The sequence below is a fragment of the Hypanus sabinus genome, chromosome 6 (genome assembly GCF_030144855.1).
Source record: "Hypanus sabinus isolate sHypSab1 chromosome 6, sHypSab1.hap1, whole genome shotgun sequence".
Taxonomy (NCBI): domain Eukaryota; kingdom Metazoa; phylum Chordata; class Chondrichthyes; order Myliobatiformes; family Dasyatidae; genus Hypanus; species Hypanus sabinus.
The window spans coordinates 78,620,800-78,643,712 of NC_082711.1; the positions used below are offsets into that span (position 1 = coordinate 78,620,800).

General features: G+C 42.6%; 1 protein-coding gene across 1 annotated transcript in view; it reads right to left on the reverse strand.

The window, feature by feature from the left end:
• vwc2 (von Willebrand factor C domain containing 2) overlaps positions 1–22,913 on the reverse strand; it is a 158,187-nt gene that overhangs the window by 70,392 nt on the left and 64,882 nt on the right. Inside the window, exon 3 of the mRNA XM_059971461.1 lies at positions 12,111–12,240. Coding sequence (XP_059827444.1) covers positions 12,111–12,240 — 130 coding nt within the window. The remainder of the gene's footprint in view (positions 1–12,110; positions 12,241–22,913) is intronic.

The window sequence follows — 22,913 nt, forward strand, 5'->3', positions numbered from 1 at the left end:
GCAACAACCTGGCACTTAATGTCAATAAGATGAAAGAGCTGATTGTGGACTTCAGGAAGAGTAAGATGAAGGATCCCATACCAATCCTCAGAGGCATCAGAAGTGGAGAGAGTGAGCAGTTTCAAGTTCCTCAGTGTCAAAATCTGAGGATCTAACCTGGTTCCAACAAATCGATGTAGTCATAAAGAAGGCAAGACAGCAGCTATACTTTATTAGGAGTTTGAAGAGATTTGGCATGTCAACAAATACACTCAAAGGGAGCATTCTGACAGGCTGCATCACTGTCTGGTATGGAGGGGTAACTGCACAGGACCGAAAGAAGCTGCAAAAGGTTGTAAATCTAGTCAGTTCCATCTTGGGTACTAGCCTACAAAGTACCCAGGACATCTTTAGGGAGCGGTGTCTCAGAAAAGCAGCGCCCGTTATTAAGGACCTCCAGCACCCAAGGCATGCCCCTTTCTCACTGTTACCATCAGGTAGGAGATACAGATACTGAAAGCACACACTCAGCAATTCAGGAACAGCTTCTTCCCCTCTGCCATCCGATTCCTAAATGGACATTGAAGCTTTGGACACTATCTCTTTTTTTATTAAATATACAGTATTTCTGTGTTTGCACATTTAAAAAAATCTATTCAATACGTGTAATTGATTTACTTGTTTATTATTATCTTTTATTTTATTTATTATTATTTTTCTCCCTCTGTTAGCTTACGTATTGCATTGACCTGCTGCTGCTAAATTAACAAATTTCACATCACATAATAAACCCGATTCTGATTCTGGTTCTGGGGTGGCTCTGTTGGTCCAAGTGATGTACCTACCTTCAGACCTTTCAGTTTCCCAAGCAACCTACAAAAACTCAACAGGGTGTGGTAAGTACACTTGAATGCTTCAGACCATGTCTCTTAACTTGCACACACCGCCAGCTATTCAAACTTCGCCAGAGTTAATTGCAGAACATTCACTAAGATAATTCTCCCTCCGTTCCCTGCCACCACTGATATACTGTAAGCAATAGCAGATGTATAGAGTCAGAGAAGTACAGCACAGAAACAGGCCCTTCAGCCCATCGGCGTGCACTTGGACCATAGCCCTCCATACCTCTGCCATCCATGTACCCATCCAAACCTCTTTTGAATGTTGAAATTGAGCTTGCATGTGCCTCTTGTGCTGGCAGCTCATTCCAGACACTCATGACCCTGAGTGAAGAAGTTTCCCCTCATGTGCCCCTTAAACTTTTCACCTTCCACCCTTATCCATGACCTCTAGTTGTAGTTCCACCCAACCTCAATGGAAAAAGTTGCTTGCATTTACCCTATCTATACCCCTCATAATTTTGTATAGCTTTATCAAATCTCCTCTCAATCTTCTACATTCTAAGGAATAAAGTCTGACCCTATTCAATCTTTCCTTATAACTCAGGTCATCCAGACTCAGCAACATCTTGTAAATTTTCTCTTTCAACCTTGTTTACATCTTTCCTGGAGGCAGGTGACCAAAACTGCACAGTTCTCCAAATGAGGCTTCACCAACATCTTGTACAATTTCAACCTAACATCCCATCTCCTGCACTCAATACAATGACTTATGAAAGCCAATCTGCCAAAAGCTTTCTTTACAACCCTATCTATCAGTGATACCACTTTAAGAACCTGCATTCCCAGATCCCTTTGTTCTACTGCACTCTTCAGCACCCTACTGTTCACTGTAAGACCTGGTTGGTCCTACTGAAGTGCAAAAACCTCGCACTTGTCCGCATTAAATTCTATCTGCCATTTTCAGCTCATTTTTCCAGCTGATGTAGATCCCTCTGCAAGCCTTGATAGCCTTCCTCACTGTCCACTACACTCACAATTTTGGTGTGATCTGCAAATCATGTCTGGTTAACTGCTGTCATCCAGTTAACCACATTATCATCCAGATCATTGATATTGATGACAAACAACAAAGACCCAGCATCGATCCCTGCGGCACTCAACTAGTCACAGGCCTCCAGGCAGAGAGGCAACCAACCACTACCACTGGGATGGCAAGGTCTTGGCTCCGCAAACTTTCAATGATGGGGTCTGCAAGTGCGAGAGATAGGGGTGAAATGGTCTTTTCAGAAAAACAAAACTATGAGATGAAAGGCGAGTATTGGAAGTGGTGGAGTTGGGGGTCAAAGGAGACCAGGATAAAGTGGGATCTTCCCAAGCTCAAGATCACTTGGGCAGAACTTTGGAGACTGGAACCTTTCTGCATTTCTTTCCTCCTGTGGTCCATGTACGCTACACCATCACAGTTGCACACATGAGAGGGGATCCTAACAGCAAGCTTTGTGGTCAGCAGGGTTCACTGGCACACAGACTGTCAGGATGCAAAACAGCTTTAACACAAGGATGGTATAGGTGGCGCAACGACAAGGTCCTGCTGTCCCTTGCTGACACAGAGGAGCAGGAGACGTGTAAAAAGACACCGGCTGGCAGAGAGGCAAGCAGAGCAGTCATTTTCATCAAGGTGAGGGTCACTCCAGCCATATAAATCCAGTCTGCTACAAACTGCCAAATCATGGGAGACGAGTGTCAATGTGGGGAGGAAGCTACAGTTTCCGGTGGTGGTGCAGAGCACACTTAGACCAGACATCGTACTGTGATCTACAGAAGACAAGAAAATCATCCTGGTGGAGCTGACAGTACCACAGGAGGAACGATGCAAGGAAGCTCATGAGAAGACCCTGAAGTACCAGAGCTTTGTTTAGGAGTGCAGGGACAAAGGATGGCCGATGTGGCTATTCCCCATGGATATCAGCTGCAGTGGGTTCCCAGCAAGGTCGGCATGGAGGTCGCTGTCTGCGCTGGACCTTGATGAAAAGAGCAAGAACCAAGCTGCTTCCTTGATGGGGGAGGAAGCAGTAAGAGCCTCTTGTTGGATATGGAGCAGGCGAGAGGAGTTGTGCTAGAAGTCAGGAGCAGATGGGCATTGATTTGGCAACCACTGCTGACAGGCCAACTGGAGAGTATAATGGTTGAGGGCTGAAGCACTCTAAAGATTGGGGACCACCTGACGACATCTGCTCCTGGCCAAAGGCTATCGTTACCTCATCAGGTAACTGAAGGGAACACCCCCGCATATGATGCAAGTCCATGTCAATCTAAATACTTATATATCTGGACCCTCAGAATACTTTCCAATAACTTATGTCAGACTCACCAGCCTATCATTTCTTGACTTCTGTTTAGAGACTTTTTTTAAACAGCAGAACATTGGCCATCCTCCAATCCTCTGGTACCTCACCTGCCACTGAGGATGATTTAAAAATCTTTTTGTGAGGATGATAAAACACAAGAAAGTCTGCAGATGCTGGAAATCCAGAGCAACACACATATACACACACACGGTGCTGGAGGAACTCAATAGGTTAGGCAGCATCTACGGAAATGAAAAGATAGTTGACGTTTTGGGCAGAGACCCTTCATCAGGGGATTAGCACAGATCTAACACCTCAACTACTGGATATCATGGGTGGCAGCCAGAGATAATAGCTGAAGCTATGCAAACAATTGATGGTATGCTCAAATCTATTCCTTCTCACATCTCACCATCTCATCTAATTTTAAACTGTAGATACAGTAAGAATGCATTTCTCACATTTCACACACCTTTTCCAATTATACTATTCCTATAGCTATCTCTTTATAATTAGACAATAATTTCCTTTTGGTCAGACAAGGAAATAAGAGCAGCCTGGGAAATGGGAAATGTAGAGAGTATGCTATTACTCAATCTTACATTCTCAGCCACCAACTTGGATAGTGACACTTCACACAGAGTAGAGAACACTTGAGAGACAGCATCACACTGTTTAAGTAGTGTGCAGTCAGGCAAAGGGAAAAGATAACTCAGCTGTCAGGTACACAGGCTGAAGTTATTCTTTGCTACTACTACTACAGATGATTACATAAAGACTTTGATGGCACATCCTCGAGAAGGAGACTTATACCACACCCTGCTGGAGTCTTGTAGAGCATTGGAATGAAGATCTAACTGATGCATGGACAGTTGGTATGAGAGACTCTGGAGTTTTTCCTATGGAGCAATAGGGGATGAAGAGAGGATGCAATTATTCACAACCTAATTCACACAGATCTTCTAACGATGTGTCCATCATAGTAGATTAAGAATCGAGTCCATACTATACTTCAGTAATTCAGGCACATTCTCCCTTTGTACTTAGCTGCCATATTTTTCCATGTTTTTGTATCAATGAATAATGGGTAAGATTCCTAGTCCTATTGTGCTGATTTCAGGTGCAACCAGGGAACTGGGTAAAAATTCCCCAGGTATTACCTTTTAAGGGACAAAGAAATTCACCACATCTCTTCCTCCCAGTTGCTTTCTTGTAATATCTAATGCTGAATGAGGATAAAGAGTGCTTTGGCTCCAATAGTCTTGTGGTTAAACAACATTCTAGCACTCTGTACTTAGCCAGAATTGTTAAAATGTACATCAGAGACTGTCTATAACCTGAGTAGATGCATTTCTGCATCTTACCAGTTCCCTCACCTTGGGTAGCTATGATCTCAAAGGCAGTGAAGACAGAGATATTATCTCCCCTGAGGAAATTCAGATTCAATACCATAAGTGAAAAAAATATGCAAGAAAGCACAGTATAATATGTTAATATGTTTGATAAATGACCATCCATAATATAATGAAGTCTTTGATTCAAACATTAAACCTAAAATACAAAACTGTAAACAAAAATCTTTCATCAATATTTTAAATATCCTTCCAATGATCTTGTTCACTACGAGTTTGTCAACACTGCTTAATCTCCCATCCCTTTCCTCACACTCTCAACCATGATCAAAGAATTATATTTGTTGTTGCAGTTGGCTGAAGTCATCAGGATACAACCAACAACATTCACACTGCTTATCTGCCTTAGTCCTTAAGCTGGCAAGGATCAGGATCTACAACTATTGGTGCTACCCATTTGAGACATGAGCTCAACGGTAGCAGCCAATTGGGAACAACATCATTTGCAGGTTCTCTTGCTTAACAAACACTATCCTGACATGGAAATGTTTTGCTGTCCTCAATGATTGGATACAAATCCTGAACTCCCAATGTAGCTGTGCTATGGGAGTACCTTCACTACAAGCACTTGGAGATCAAGAAGAAAGTGTCTCACCAACGATTTTTCAGCACATAAGAATGGTAATAAATTATAACTTTATCTATGATGCCTGCATTCAGTAATCAGAAATCCATTGAACTGAAGTTCCATTGGATATTTAAAATATTATAATGGTGTATGCTGTATCATAGTGAACTCTACCAGTTTGGCAGCATTCAAACAAAGGAAATTCTGAAAATATGTATAAAACTGCAAAATATCTCTCCTTCCCTCAAAGTGATGGTGCATGGAAACAGCAAAAATAGAGAAACCAGCAGAAAGTTAAAATTGCCCAGGACAAAGCTGTAGTGGTCTTGAAAAAGGGCACCTACTTTTAGTGAAAGCACATTACATAAGGAGGTTCAGGCTTATTAGAGAGATCATTGCAAAGATCCTCACATTGGTGGCTCTGGGTTTAGATAGATTTCTAGTAACTTGAATGGTCAGAAGATACCGATGCTTCAACCTTGCTTTCCTTCCAGTTGGTGATGTTATTCAGTTTAAAAATTCTGGATTGCACCAATAGGGTTCAAGAAACTACTTTCCTCAAATCACAAGAATACAGGAGCAGGAGTAGGCCACCAATTCCTTCAAGCCTGTCCCACCATTCAATATGATAACAGCTGATCTATGCTTTCTCAAAACCTCTTCTGTGCTATTTCCCCATCCTATCTCCACCTTATGTACAGTGCCTATAAAAAGAATTCAGCCCCTGGAAAGTTATCATGTTTTATTGTTTTACAATATTGAATCACAATAGATTTAATTTGTTTTTTTTTTAACACTGATGAAAAGAAAGAGACTCTTTCCTATCAAAGTGAAAAGAGATTTCTACAAAGTGATTTAAATTAATTACAAATATAAAACACAAAATAATTGATTACACAAGTATTCACCCCCTTAAATGTGACACACCAAATCATCACTGGAGCGCTCAATTGGTTTTAGTAGTCACATAATTAGACAGATCTGTTTCTGGGAGACCTGTGTGCAGTTGAGGTGTTTTAATTGATGGTAGTGAAACTACACCTCCATCTGGAAGGTCCATCTGTTGATGAGTCAGTATCCTGGCAAAAACTACACCATGAAGACAAAAGAACACTCAGCAAACTCGTTTTAAAAAGCACAAGTTAGGTGATGAATACAAGAAAATTTCCAAGTCACTGAACATCTCTTGGAGTACAGTTAAGTCAATCATCAAAGAATAGAAAGAATATGGTACCGTTGTAAATCTGCCTACAGCAGACTGTCCTCAAAAACTGAGTGACTGCAAAGAGGGGACTAGTGAGGGAGGCCACCAAGAGATCTATAACAACTCTGGAGGAGTTACAAGCTTCAGTGGCTGAGATGGGAGAGACTGTGAATACAACTGTTGCCCGGGTGTTTCACCAGTCACAGCTTTGGTAGAGTGGCAAAGAGAAAGCCAGTGTTGAAAAGTCTCACATGAAATCTTGGCTAGAGTTTGCAAGGAGGCATGTGAGGGATTCTTAAAGTACATGTTGAACGTTGAAGTGAATGGAATAGAAGAGGTACCTAGGTGACCGCAGATTGTAAGTGCAGCCTATGCACATGAATGATCATTTGACAGACCAGTGGGATGGATTTGTCAACTCCTGCAGACTAGAGGCATCTCTGACATCTGAACTTGGTTCTAAGCTGCATTTCTCACTTGTGAACTGTCTGGGATATGAACAATTCACTGGAATAGAACCCTGCTGTAACCTGGGCAGGGCATGTAAACAATTCAGGACCATGCTAATGCAATTTCTGCAATATTTTGGGTCGTACCACAAACCACTTAAACACCTCCTTCTAAACACTTCATCCCACCCCTCCCAACTTCCCCACTTCCCCCCGCATCTGGTTTCACCTATCAGCTGCCAGGTAGTTCTCCTTCCCCATCCCCCATCTTTTTATTTTGGTGTCTTCCCCATTCCTTTCCAGTCCTAACGAAGGGTCTCAGTCTGAAACATTGACTGCTTTTCTATTTCCATAGACGCTGCTGAGTTCCTCCAGCATTTTGTGGGTTTGCTTTGCATTTCCAGCATCTGCAGAATTCGTCAGGAGTCCTGACAAAGGGTCTCAGCCTGAAATGTCGACAGTGCTTCTCCTTATAGATGCTGCCTGGCCTGCTGCGTTCCACCATGTTTTTTGTATTTCCAGCATCTGCAGATTTCCTCATATCTGCAGAATTTCTCATTTTTATGACGACATTGCAAAGTCTCTTTGAGTGATATTACTCTGAAGAAATTTCAATCTTCTCTTTGATGGGAGTTCGAAGAGATCCTCTCCCACTGCTCCCCCTCTGTGATCTCAGCTACCCTCCAATTCTTCAGCTATGTATTCACTCAGACTTGCTACCACAGCCATGCATCCTTCCTGGGAACTTGTTTTGCCACAATCTGTTTGCACCATTTTCAGGCCTCCCAGTTTAGAGGAGCAACAATTCATACTCCATCTGAGTAGCCTCCAACCTGATGTCATGAACATCGATTTTTTTTCTGGTAAGTAATTTTGCTTCTTCCCCCTTCCATCATCTTCTATTCCTCACTCTGGTCTCTTACCTCTTCTTCTCACCTGTCTATCAACTCCCCCAGCTGCCCCTCCTTTCCTTTCTCCCATGGTCTTCTCCGATAGATTCCTTACTCCCCAGCCACCTGGCTTCACCTAGCAATCCTCCTTCCCCCTCCCCCTTTTTTATTATGGCATCTTCCGCCTTCCTTTCCAGTCCTAAAGAAGGGACTCGGTCCAAAATGTCAACTGTTTGTTCATTTCCATAGACGATATCTGACCTGCTGAGTTCCTCAAGCATTTTGTTTGTGTTGACTTAAATTTTCTTGCCCTCTCCCTGGAAAAAAGTTGTGGCTGAATTTGTGTGGCTGCAAGTGGACTCACACACATGGAAACAGGCCTTTCAACCCCCCCCCAGTCCATGCTGACCACTGAACACGCTTTCAAATCCCTTTCTCCAGCACCCCATGCCAAGGCTATTCAAGTGCTCATCTTGACACCTCCTGTCATTGTAGCATGATGGGTAGTACAATGCTATCACAGCCTGGGGTGTCGGAGTTCAGAGTTTGATTATGATGCTGTCCGTAAGGAGTTTTTACGTGAGTGCGTGGGTTTGCTCCGGATGCTCACATTCCAAAGACATACTGGTTAGTAGGTCACGGTGAACTGTCCTGCAGTTAGGCTGGGGTTATATAGGTGGGTTGCTGGGCGGTGGGGCTCAGTGGGCCAGAAGGGCCTGTTCTGCACAGTATCTCTAAATAAAAAAATGAAACTCTTAAATGCTGTGAGAGACTGCTTCCATAACTCTCTCCAATAGTATATTCCAGATACGCACAGCTCCGAGTGAAAAAAACTCCCCTCAGATCCTTTACCTTAATCTATGTACTCTAGTTTTATCTACCTCTGATATGGTTAAAAACCCTCCCGCGATCTACTCTTTCTATACGCCTCACAGTTTTAAGTATCTATCAAGTCCTGGCTTAACCTCACCCATCCCAGGGAAAACAGATATAAACCTCTCCAGTATCTCCCCATAGCTGGAATGAACCATCCCAGGCAACATCCTAGTGACCTCCTTTACCCTTTTCCTCTGCTCATCAATACTCTCCCTCACACCCTATGGTTCTCATTTAGGATAGTCATTGTCCTCTTCCCAACCCCCATACCCCAGTACTATGTGAATTCCCCCTCTCCTCCATCTCTACCTTCTTGGGACGATCAAACTGGTAGATCCACTGTAACTGTGAAAACGGAACATAAAGCTACATGTGGAAAACCCCTCTAGACACCCGCTTTCAGAAGGCCTTAATCTTGACTGACAGTTCAATTAGCTTTCTGTCCAATGCTCTTTTGATCCTGTTATGCCTTTTGCCTCCTAAGTATTGCAGCAGCAAAGCTATTTCAACAACTGCTTGTGCTCCCTCTGGGTCATTGATAGGTGCTTTCTTGTTTACAGAAATCCTGCCTTAAGTAATAACTGACCCAAGAGACAGGCCATGAGTCATGTCTGGGCAGCCATCTCAATAAGGAAAATGCAGATTAAGATCTAACAAATCAATGCAATCACTGGATTGAATGGGATAAGGCAGGAGTGGTTTTTGAAGAAGTCAACAGTTTACCAATAAACTGTGGAGATCCAGAGACATTTCACCACACAGGGACCTGTGAAGATTGCACAATAAAGCTCTGCCTCATACATGTGTGAAGGGGGTAATTCAAACAGATAGATGGCTGTCAGGGTAGGTAGGAAATGCGCTTGAATTTTGTGAAAGTTGAAACATTCGATTTTGTGCTGCATTTAGATTTATAAATAGGAAATTTACAGCTGCAACTAAAATGTTTAAAGATGTGCAAGGCAGGATTTTTTACACAGAGTGCCTGGAGCATACTGCCAGGGGATATGATGGAAACAGATTCAATGGCAATGTTTAAGTGACAGTGAGAGTGTCACAGGAACGGGTTGGGAACACAGGGATGTGCAGGCAAATCGGATTAGTATAATCTGACATCATGGTCAGCGGGCTGAAAAGCCTGGTCCTGTGCTTTTCATACCTTTTCATGTTTCTATTTCTATGTTTAGCTGTGGCATGAGATTAAATGTGAAACAATTTTCATTAATATCTCATTTTGAACTTAATGATGATACATTTGTATTTAAGGAACTGTCTTTGAAATATTGTTCAGAGAATTGAGAAAGCCAGCTAAAACCTGGGATTTACACAATAAAACCAATCTCGTCTTTGAGCCAGAAGGTTGTGGATTCAAGTGCCGCCCTAGAGACTCGAACACGAAATCTGTTCTGAAACCCTTGTGAAGTAATGTATTAATAGCATATTGTTGAAGTTGCGGATAAAAGATAAACTGAAGGCTCATCTGCTCTCTTGGGTAGTTGCAAGTAACTATGAGGCACTATTTCAAAAAGATTGTGAGTTCTCCCAGATGTCTTCATCAACCTCTGAATCACCAGTCTGCTGACCATTCCCCGACATTCCCCAGGTTTACAGGAGGACGAGAGTCTTTTGATCATTTTGGGTCTATGCAATAGTATAGAATGCCTTTGGCCATATGTTCTATGGAACCTGATGGCTTGCCTTTTGCTCACCAGTCGATTAGCATGCTTTTCCAGACAACAATTCCATTTCTAGTCAAGTGCTTTTTGCCTAGTGGATAATGTTTATCTGAAATGAACAGAAGAGAACTTTACAGCAGCCTATGAATGCGGATATAAATCATGCCAGTCTTATTCAGGATTTTCATCATGGAGTGCTAATAATTTCAGAATACTTCTACTCAACTATATTACTCTCAAAGCACAGACTTGAAATAAAGTTAAAAATCTTTTTAATTATAACAATGTACAGGACAGTAATGATTTATGTGATGAAATTCTACAGAAAATAAGGTATTATTAACAGCTGTGTTAGTAAAAGCTGGTTGATTATTATCTTCAATTACACCTATAGTTTTAATAGTTCAATTAAATAATTAATAGCATCCTTCATACCACTACCACCAACTGAAGATGTCTGATTAAAGACTGCATTTGCACACAGAGTGGAGCTAAATGTCTATAAGCATCACCATAAAAAAGACAGTTTCACTAAGATATTTCAAATGGCTTTGCGAAAAGACAGATTTAATTATTTCCTGGTAACAAAAATTAACTGTCGATCCACTTCTGAATAAAAAGATTATTAATACTGATTACTCACTTATTGCAAAAGGATCATGGCAAAAACCTGCCAAATGGGGAAAAATGACTACTTTGATCAGGGTTGTTTGGGACATTATAGTTGACTCCCAAGAGCTCTTTGTCTGTCAGATACTCCATTTCATTCCATCACCAAAATCTTGGTGGAAAGAGCTGACCATCGTTGGTGGGTAATGCAATACCTGACTCTTCAAAATCTTTTTCATCACCTATAATGTGCAAATCAGAAGTGACATGGAATATTCAGCATTTCCCTGAATGAGCATAGCTCCAAAATCACTGAAGCTTGAGACAAGCCAGAGTAACCTAGCCCACTGTTATCCATGTCACTCATTACATTAAAATTTCATTTGCTCCACACACTACCAATACAGGAATGCAGATTCTCCAAATCCATATAAAATTATGAGAACAGGAAGTATTCTTTCAGCAATTAACCATTCCAATTTGGAGATACATCACCTTTCTTTCATTTCCTCTGATTCAAAATCCTGCAATATCGTAAACATCAGCATCATGGGAGTACCTCCACCACATTGGTGGCAGCGATTCAAGAAATTGGATCACTAACAGAGCTTATCAACAACCTTTCAGCAGCAATTAAGCTTTGGTAATTAATATTGGTGTTACCAGGATTACTCAAACCCCTAACAAATTAAAAAGTTTAACCACGTTTTTTTTAACCATGTTGGTAAGAAGATGCTTGACCTTCATCGAAAGATTAGATTAAAGCTTCTTAAAAGCTATTTTAATGGTCCAAAGAGGTTTTCTTTCTTCGCAAAATCAGTTGTCTGGCAAAACAGCCTTGTTCTGCTATGTTTATATTTTGCTACTTGCAATAAATCCATTTGGCAATTGGACCTGAATTATACGGTCTGACAAACTGATGTCTCTGCCTTTCAAAGAGCATGCATGAATGAGGCAGCTTATCTAAAACTTCAGCTAAAATAAGCTGACAAAAATGACATGGTTAATTCATAACTGACCATTCAACTTTGTACATGACATTAAGTTTGAATCATGGGAATGTGGACATTCCTCAAAAAGTTGACTTCTGATTGTATTTTGAAATGCCCAAATCATAATGAATATATCACCAGTTGTATGTATGTATGATAAACATCACCAATTAGCAAACAATTTCCTTAAAAATTAGTTGTACTAATGACACTCATGAACACTTAAGACTGAAGCAAATAGAAGGAGTTATTTTGAGAAAGCACATACCATCTTTGCAGACAGGGCAGCACTGATCTGGCTCATATACCGGATCCACACATTCAACCTGAGCACATTCTGCTACGGAACAGTGCACATCGCCATTGGGTTCACAGCGACATTTCTCGCAGGGAGAAACCTAAAATGGAAACACCATTTCAGCAGTGAAAGGACAAGGCTCACTTCATTGTATTTTCACTTATGGACACAGGAAACAACATTGATGAGGAACAGTGGGGTTTGTTTTGCAAACAGTCTATTCTATTACACTGTGCACTCTGTTGTATCAGAGAGAGGAAGAACTATGGAAAGAACAACATTGGTTTAAAGTTGTACGATTCACTTCAACAGACTGTCCACACTGTAACAGTTCCTTTATTATATTGTTTAATACTTTCTTCTGACATAGAAGGAGCTATTCAGTCCATTTAGTCTTGCCAGTTCACAGAGCAATGGCTTTAGTCCCATTCTCTTATTACCTTGGACACCTTTCTCACATGCCCATCAGTCTGGGTTTCTGCCACCTACCTACACTGGACTTAGCCTGTCAACTGCAATGCATCATTACGACATGGATTGAGACTGGAACTCCCAAGATAAACCCTGAGAGAGGGTACAAACTCTGGGCAAATGGTACCTGGGTCACTTGAGCTGGGGTCAGCAGAATATCTGCTAACCCAGAGCAAGACACATTGGTTAACTACTCTAGGCCAACATCAAGATCTCACTTAAATATTCCAGTATCACTGTTTGAATATTAAAGTGTGTAAACTAAATTCTTTCAATAAAACCTGCCTATAGACATCATCATTGTAGGTAAAACATATTAAAGAAATGTGAAGAATGTACTAACAAACCACGTCATTAGTAAAACAAATCACTACAAGCATAATTTGATTATTAGTACTAACACAAAAAAACAGTGCTGTTTTATATATTGAATTGTAAATGAAACTCCCCAAGTCATTATTAGAATCAGTGGCGAACATCAGCAAACAAAAAGTTGGACTTGGATATCACAAATTTAGACTGAATAAATGTTGCATTTTACAAACTAGTAATATATTTTCAATTGATCCTGAGAAGATAAGCACCATTGGCAGGGCCACATTATATCAGAATCAGAATCATAATGAGGTTTAATATCATCGGCATATGCTGTGAAATTTATTAACTTAGCGGCACTGGTACATTGCAATGCATGTGTTGTAAGTGAGGAAACAGATTCGATAGGTGTCAAGGACAAGGGCTCTGGACACGCAGCCTTGGTAGTAAAGAATTTTATTTACATGGGCAAACATGGGAAAATGGCAACAGAAGCAACACGCACAATTTACAGCAGTCGGATCGACAAAAAAAACGTGAACAATTACTAACATAGGAAAATCACGTGGGAATTTGCACACACACACACACACACACACACACACACAACACCAAGGGAAAAGTCAATACGATACCCGCCCCCCCACCCCGTCTTACAGTTCTTATGCTGCTAGGGACAATTATCAATGCTCCCAACCCAATCAATGTACAACTCACCAACAGTTTCCCCAGTGCCACTACAGTTCTTTCGGTGAAGCAGGGTACTCCCTCAGGGATTGCATAAAAAAAGAGAAAAGTCCAGCACACATGGCACCCTTTATATGCAGCAGGGCTGGAGGGTCCCACCCAGGTAATTCATAGGAAGACCAATGGCTCGGTGCCAGCAAAGTTAAGCTGATTACAAAGACCAATTGCCTGAGGCCAAGTACAAGGCTAATTGAAGGGGCTAATGGCTGGGTGTGCATTGATGGGTGAGGGGGGGGGTCAAGCTTTGATTGGCAGGTGGCGACCAGCTAATGGACAGTGCTGTCACGTGACAGTCACGACTCCTTCAATACAAAATGGTAAATATATGTTAAAAATAAATTAATTACAGTATGTGTACATATATTAAATAGCTAAAGATATTGCAAAAACAGAAATAATAAAAGTGAGGTAGTGTTCATGGGTTCAATGCCCATTTAGGAATTGGATGGTAGAGAAGAACGCGTTCCTAAGTGTTGCCTTTATGCTTCTGTACCTCCTTCCTGACAACGACCATGAGAAAAGGACATGTCATGGGTAATGGAGGTCCTAAATACTGGCCATTGTCTTTCTGAGCCTTGAGGATATTTTGGATACCAAGGAAGCTAGTATCCATAATTGAGCTGACTAATTTTACGATTTTCTATAGCTTCTTGTGATCCTGTGGCCCTTTCTTGTGATTCTTGTGGCCCTTTGCCAGATGGTGTAGCAGCCTGTCAGAATACTCTCCATAGCACATCTGTAGAAGTTTTTGACTGTATTAGGTTACAAACCAAATCTCTTCAAACTCCTTATGAAATATAGCTGCTGTCTTGCCTTCTTTATAGCTGTATCAGTATGTTGGGACCAGGTTAGATCCTCCAAGGTATTGGCACCCAGGAACTTGAAATTGCTCACTCTCTCCACTTCTGATCCCTCTATGAGGACTGGTTCATGTTCCCTCATCCCACACTTTCTCAAGTCCACAATCAGCTCTTTGGTCTTACTGCTGTTGAGTGCAAGGTTGTTGCTGTGTTACCACTCAACAAGCGGGTATACCTTGCTCCTGTACGCCCTCCCCTCTCCATCTGAGATTCTGCCAACAATGGATCAACAACTGCTGTTTGAGCTATGCCTAACCTCACAGTCATGTGTATAGTAGAGCAGTGGGCTAAGTACACATCTCTGTTGAAGTCAGCGAGGAAGAGATGTCATTGCCAATCCACACAGATTGTGGTCTTCTGGTTAGAAGTCGAGGATTTATTCCTAATTGCAAATAATGTTATGTTGCCTTTCTCCTGTTTATAAAATTGTATCATCTGTTGACAAAGTATACCACTTCAAAAAGTGTGAAGACTTCGTCATGTTGGCAAACAAGATTTACGTACAGGATAGACCAGGTGTTTGGTAATAAATGGACCACTTTAACAGTTCAAACAGGAGCAAAATGCCCAAATTTATGATCTTCCAAAATTAGAGTCATAGAGTGCTACAGCACAGAAACAGGCCCTTTGACCTATCTAGTCCATGCCAAACTATTCTACCTAGTCCAAATGATACGCACCTGGACAGAAGCCCTCCACATCCCTCCCATCCATGTACTTATCCAAACCTCTCTTAAACATTGCAATGGAACCCACAGTTACCACTTCTGCTGGTAGCTTGTTACACACTCTCACCACCCTGCGAGGGATGAAATTGCCTCTCATGTTCCCCTTAAACATTTCACCTTTCACCCTTAACCATGACTTCTAGTTCTAGTCTCTTCCAACATCAGGGGAAAAGAACGGCTTGCATTGAACCTATCCACTCCTCTTAACTAACCTACTGATGCTCCTCAAAACTTCATGTTCCCCTGTCAGGTACCTCCTTCTCTCCAAAGAAATGAATCCAGCCAATACATTTTCTCTCATAGCTGAATGTTACTATCCCAGGAAATATCCTGATAAATCTCCTTTGAACTATGAATTTATTAATCAGTCTAAGAGGCTCAAATAACTCAGCGTCCATCTCTGAAGCTCTGGACTTCTGTTCCTCAGTCTACCTTCCACTCTACTTCATAATCTCTTTCAACTTTATCTCTTTGTGCTGTTTTCAAGCACTTCTTCACTCTCCTCCATATGTGGTTTGCTATTAGTGCTTTAACTGCCAGCACTCCTGCGAAGTGTCTTATGACATTTGATGATGATAAATGCACTATGTAAATGGAAGAGTCAGAAAGAATATTTTCCAGTTATTTTTCTCAGCAGATGAAATGACTTATTTGCAGTTCCGGCAATTCCTACTCTAATTTTCACGGTTTGGTAGCATTATGAAGCCAATTTATTATCATTTGTGTGTTGAATCTGTTACTGAAATTCAACTCCATTGAAATTGATGCTTTTGTGTTACCAACCAGAGGATAAATGCTTCCATCATGGCTTTTTACCCTGAAGCAGGCTACATATTACCCAAATTTATTGATCAGTTTCATATCTTGCCAATGTGGTTTACAAACTCTAGAACCATCCCATCACTGCTGCAGAAGTGATAAAAACTCTGAAATGAATCTTACTGAAGAAATTCACTGAAGAATCTCAATAAAGCATTGTCAGCAAAAATCATGGTACTCTTTTAAGGTCAAGTTTCAGTAATGGTCTGAGTAAAGTAAGATTTATGCCGGTGCTTGTCAATTTTGGAATTCCTCTAATTGTTGAATCTAAAAAATTATCAACAAATCACTTGAACAACCAGAGGAAATAGTGCACAGGACAACTGTTACACCACCATCAAGATTGCTTACCATGCTATCCCTCACCCACACTTTGGAAAGTCTGATCACCTCGTTGTACTTCTACTCCCTGAGTATAGGCAGAGACTGAAGACTGCAGCACCAGTAGTGAGTATCAAAAAGGTATGGCACTTATAGGACTGCTTTGAGTCGGTGGACTGGACTGTATTCAGAGATTCATCTTCGATTCTGAATGAGTACGCTACACCTGTCACTAACTTCATTAAAACTTGTGTAAGTGAGTGTGTGCCTATGAGAACATACCGTACATACCCAAATCAAAAGCCGTGGGTGAACTAGGAGGTTCAAGATCTGCTGAGGGCTAGATCTATGCCATTTAAGTCTGACAACCCAGGACTATACAAGAAAACCAGGAGGGCTAACTCAAGGGCAAAGAAACAATTCTGAATGAGGTTGGAGGCAGAATCAGATGCATGTCAACTCTAGCAGGGTTTGCAAGCCATTACTTCCTACAAAGCGAATCCTAATATCATGAATGTCCGTTATGCTTCTCTCCCAGATAAGCTCAACACCTTTTATGTTTGCTTTGAAATGGAGAATAAAACTACAGCTATGAGAATCCCTGCAGCATCCAGTGACCTTGCAACCTCTGTCTCAGAGGCTGACAGCAGACTGACTTTTAAGAGGGTGAACACTCACAAGGCGACAGGCCCCAATGGAGGACCTAGTAGTGCTCTGAAAACCTGTGCCAACCAATTGGCAGGTATGTTCAAGGACATTATCAATCTCTCATTGCTACAGTTGGAAATTCCCACCTGCTTCAAAAGGGTAACCATCATACCAGTGTCCAAGAAGAGTACAGTGAGCTGCCTTAGACCATAAGACATTAGAGCAGAATTAGACCATTCAGCCCATCGAGTGTGCTCTGCCATTTCAACATGGCCGATATCAAATCCCATTCAAGCCCATACACCTGCCCTTTCACCATATCCCTTGATGCCTCGACTAATCAGCAATCTATTAACTTCTGCTTTAAATATACCCATGGACTTGGCCTCCACCACAGTCTGTGGTAGAGCGTTCCATAAATTCACCACTCAGGCCAAAATCATTCCTCCTTACTTCTGATTTAAAAGGTCTCCCCTCAATTTTGAGGCTGTGCCATTTAGTTCTTGATACCCCCACCAGTGGAATCATCCTCTCCACATCCACCTCTCCACAGTCCTTTTAGCATTTGGTAGGTCTCAATGAAATCTCCATATATTGTTCTAAATTCCAGTGAGTACAGGCACAAAGCTGCCAAACACTCCTCCAATGTTAACCCCTTCATTCCTGGATTCATCCTCGTGCTTTAACCATTATCGTCCAGTAGCACTCATATCTATGGTGATGAAATGCTTTGAGAACTTGGTTATGGCTAGAATTAACTTGTCTCAGCAAGGATCTGGAACCATTGCAATTTGCCTGTTGCCAAAATAGGTCTACAGCAGTCACGATCTCATTGGATTTTTACGCGGCCTTGAATTGCCCGGACAATACAGATACTTATGTCAGGATACTGTTTATTGACTACAGGATCAGCGTTTAACACAATCACTCCTACAGTACTGATCGAAAAGTTCTAAAACCTGGGTCTCTGCACCTCCCTCTACAACTGTAGTTCCTAATCAGAAGACCACAATTTATGAAGCTTGGTAATAAAATCCTGACAATCAACACTGGTACACCTCAAGGATGCATGCTTAGCCCACTGCTCTTCTCTCTCTACACCCATGACTGTGTGGCTAGCCACAGCTCATGTGCCATCTCTAAATTTGCTTATGACACAACTATTGTTGACAGTATTTCAGATAGTGACGAGAGGACAGATAGGAGTGAGATATATCAGCTAGTTGAGTGGTGTCACAGCAACAACCTTGCATTCTACATCAGTAAGACCAAAGAGCAGATTGTAGACTTCAGAAAGGGTAAGACAACAGAACACACATCAGTCAATCATAGAGGGATCAGAAGTAGAAAGAGCGAGCAATTTCGAACTCCTGGATGTCATCATCTCTGAGGATCTATCCTGGGCCCAATGTATTGATGCAGCAACAAAAAAGGCACGCCAGTAGCAGTGTTTCATTAGAAGTTTGAGAAAATTTGGTTTGTTGCCCAAGACACTCGTGAATTTCTACGGATGTACCTTGGAAAGCATTTTGACAGGCTGCATCACTGGGGTGGGGGGGGGGGGTGGCGGTGGATGTTGGGTGGGGTGGGCTACTGCACAGGATCAAAATAAGCTCCAGAGAGTTGTAAACTCTGTCAGCTCCATCATGGGCACCAGCCTCCATAGTGTCCAGAACATCTTCAGGGGGTGATGCCTCAAAAAGGCAGCATTCATCATTAAGAACCACATCACCTGTTCTCATTGCTACCATCAGGAAGGATGTACAGGAGCCTTAAGACACACACTCACCAATTCAGGAACAGCTTCTTCCCCTCTGCCATCCAATTTCTGAGTGGATAATGAACCCATGAACACTACCTCACTACTTTTTAAAAAAGTTTTGCACTACTTTTTTCATATTTAACTACCTTCTATATATTTACTGTAATTCACAGGTTTTCCTCTATTATTATGCTTTGCATGTACTGCTGCCACAAAGACGAGAAATTACATGCCAGATGCCGATGACATTAACCCGATTCTGATTCTGATTCTGTATCACTGTTTGTTTCAGCATTCTGCTGTTGGTTTTAATGCCGTCTGAATTTAAAGCATCTAGGTCTTCTTACTTGGAAGGAATTAGGTAAACTTGCAAGAGCTGGCCAACTATGAAGAGCTGATTAAAATTCAACAGAAGATTCATTTCATCCATTTCACCAAAGAAACTCAAGTAGCCAAAAAAACCCTTTCATTGAATAATAATGGTATTCTTCTGAGGCAAAATTTCAGTAACACTCTTTGGCCTGAATATTACTATTTACAGGGGTACTCATCTTTCCAGTTTCAACAGCAGTGCATACTCTATATTTAATGGAACCTCCAAAGGTAGAAAAATGATTTACCCAGTCATGACTTCATTATCATGATCTTGCTCCCTCACATGTACCATGTACACAACAAACCCACCAAAGTTGTCAAAGGAGATTAAACTTAAGAATTCAATCTCCCATTGAAATATGACACTTATCCTACCCTCTACAATTTTGCGATATATGTGAAATAAAATAGATAGACAACATAAGACCAATGAAATTAAACCACCAAAATTGAATCTACTAAATCCACAAACAGAGAATCCTTTAAATTCTGCACAATGCTAAATGCTGTCAATAGAAATGATTGTATGCAGATAGCAAAACCATAATCCTCTGCAGTCACTGGAACTTAAAAGTAATACACCTGGCAAACTGTTCCAAAAATGTTGTGTAGGATCAGAAATGAGTAGTCCTGAAGTACTTCAGTGATTCATTCAACACAAGAGACAAGGGGCATAGTTCCCTCCTCTCAGTCAATTGGTCCTGTTGATTTGCAGCTAAGAGCTGTTAATTAGTGTGGATGGAGTGAGAGGTGAGCAGGGAGGGGATGCAGTACGCCTCAGTGCAAACTATTAGCATTAGATTGCTGCTTACAGTTCATGCACGGTGCGCTCCCAGCAAGTGAAAGTCCAACAAAATGCATTATAAAAATTCAACCAGTTGCAGTGGGAGAAAAATTAAGTTCAGAAGAAAACATTTTATTGAAGGCAATGGCAAAGATTTGGTGTTCAACAAGTAGGAGAGACCATAGTAAACGAACATGTTCTCTACTTCTAGCCATCACTGGTGTGCTATGGTAAGGACAAGGAGTAAGAGGGAAATGGTGCTGCCTTCCCCTTCCAGCATTGTGGAGATGTGAAAGCAATGGTGGTTGAGATTAGAGTGAAGGAGAATGACTTAAAATCAAGTTAGCAAATTTGCAAATTATCTTCCTGATATACAACCCAGCAAAATATTGCCATTTCATTTTGTTGCTTATCCCACCATTTCATAGCTTTTACTTTCTCACTGTATTTTGGTTTTTCTAACTTTGTCCACCTTTGTGGCTCTGCTACTTTTTTCATAATTGACTAAATTTATCAATTGTCTTTGTTGTTAACCTCATCATCTTTCACAGTAATTTCAGTAGTCTACATTCACAGGACATTTTACACGAAGAAGTGATCTACTCCAGAAACTAGCCATTAGGGGAAAGGGGAAGAACAAACCAGGTGTGCCTATTATCAATTTCTTTTCAGTCCTAGCACATTACTGAATTTTTTAAAAATGTAGGTTGGAATGTAGGGAGAAATGTATCATGGTATGTGGGTACCTTGTCTGCTTAAATTTAGAAGACTAAGATGCAACTTGATTAAACAGAAAAGATTCCTCTGTATCTTGACAGTGTGGATTTTGAGTGGATGCTTCCTCCAATGAATGTTAAGAGTTTAAAACTAAGAGATTACCTATTTCTGTCACGGTCTGGGTTGGGTTCCCTTTAAATTTACCTTTGTTGTGTTACTATCTGGACCGTTGGCTCCTTGTTTCCCTTTAACTCCCTGTTTTCCCGTGTCCCTCGGGCTTGGTGATTAAAGGCAATCTAGTCTCGCCCGAACCGGCAGTATCAAGTCCTGGGTCTGAGGTCCCTGGCTTCAGCCGTTCGGGGCGAGAGCGTTATGGAGCGTTAACGAAGTCACTGAAGCTAGTGCGAGCCAAAGTCATCTAGCCGGAGCCAACTAAATTTCTTGCTGGAGCAAGCCAGGTCTCCTCCCGGAGCAAAACCAGCAAGCCGCCTTCCCTTGCCAGTGGGCCCAGCGAGGTTAACCCACCAGGGTGATTCAGGAGTTCACTGCTGCTTGGAGCAAACTTGTGCCCAGTTATAGTACCTCCTATCATTGTGTGGTCTCTGTATCCATGTCCTGTGTTTAAAAGGGTGCCGGCTCTGTACCCTAGAAGGGTCCAGACCCTGTGTCAAGAAGAGTCCCGACTCCGTCCTGTGTCTAAGGAGGATTCCCGGCTCAGTGTTCTATGTCCTGTGTTTGAGTACCAAGTCCTGGCTCCGAGGTCCCAGTATCAAGTCCTGGCTCTGAGGTCCCAGTATCAAGTCCTGGCTCTGAGGTCCCAGTATCAAGTCCTGGGTCCGAGGTCCCAGTGTCAAGTCCTAGGTCCGAGGTCCCAGTATTGAGGTTCCAGTATCAAGTCCTGACTCCGAGGTCCCAGTATCAAGTCCCGGGTCCGAGGTCCCAGTATCAAGTCCCGGGTCCGAGGTCCCAGTATCAAGTCCTGGCTCCGAGGTCCCAGTATCAAGTCCCGGGTCCGAGGTCCCAGTATCAAGTCCTGGGTCAGAGGTCCCAGTATCAAGTCCTGGGTCCGAGGTCCCAGTATCAAGTCCTGGGTCCCAGTATCAAGTCCTGGGTCTGAGGATCCAGTATCAAGTCCTGACTCCGAGGTCCCAGTATCAAGTCCTGGCTCCCAGTAACAAGTCCTGGGTCCGAGGTCCCAGTATCAAGTCCTGGCTCTGAGGTCCCAGTATCAAGTCCTGGCTCTGAGGTCCCAGTATCAAGTCCCGGGTCCGAGGTCCCAGTATCAAGTCCCGGGTCCGAGGTCCCAGTATCAAGTCCCGGGTCCGAGGTCCCAGTATCAAGTCCCGGCTCTGAGGTCCCAGTATCAAGTCCTGGCTCCGAGGTCCCAGTATCAAGTCCTGGCTCCAAGGTCCCAGTATCAAGTCCTGGGTCCGAGGTCCCAGTATCAAGTCCCGGGTCCGAGGTCCCAGTATCAAGTCCTGGCTCCAAGGTCCCAGTATCAAGTCCTGGGTCCGAGGTCCCAGTATCAAGTCCTGGGTCCGAGGTCCCAGTATCAAGTCCCGGGTCCGAGGTCCCAGTATCAAGTCCAGGCTCCGAGGTCCCAGTATCAAGTCCTGGCTCTGAGGTCCCAGTATCAAGTCCTGGCTCTGAGGTCCCAGTATCAAGTCCCAGGTCCGAGGTCCCAGTATCAAGTCCAGGCTCCGAGGTTCCAGTATCAAGTCCTGGCTCCGAGGTCCCAGTATCAAGTCCAGGCTCCGAGGTCCCAGTATCAAGTCCTGGCTCCGAGGTCCCAGTATCAAGTCCTGGCTCCGAGGTCCCAGTATCAAGTCCCGGGTCCGAGGTCCCAGTATCAAGTCCCGGGTCCGAGGTCCCAGTATCAAGTCCTGGCTCCAAGGTCCCAGTATCAAGTCCTGGGTCCGAGGTCCCAGTATCAAGTCCTGGGTCCGAGGTCCCAGTATCAAGTCCCGGGTCCGAGGTCCCAGTATCAAGTCCAGGCTCCGAGGTCCCAGTATCAAGTCCTGGCTCTGAGGTCCCAGTATCAAGTCCTGACTCCGAGGTCCCAGTATCAAGTCCTGGCTCCCAGTAACAAGTCCTGGGTCCGAGGTCCCAGTATCAAGTCCTGGCTCTGAGGTCCCAGTATCAAGTCCTGGCTCTGAGGTCCCAGTATCAAGTCCCGGGTCCGAGGTCCCAGTATCAAGTCCCGGGTCCGAGGTCCCAGTATCAAGT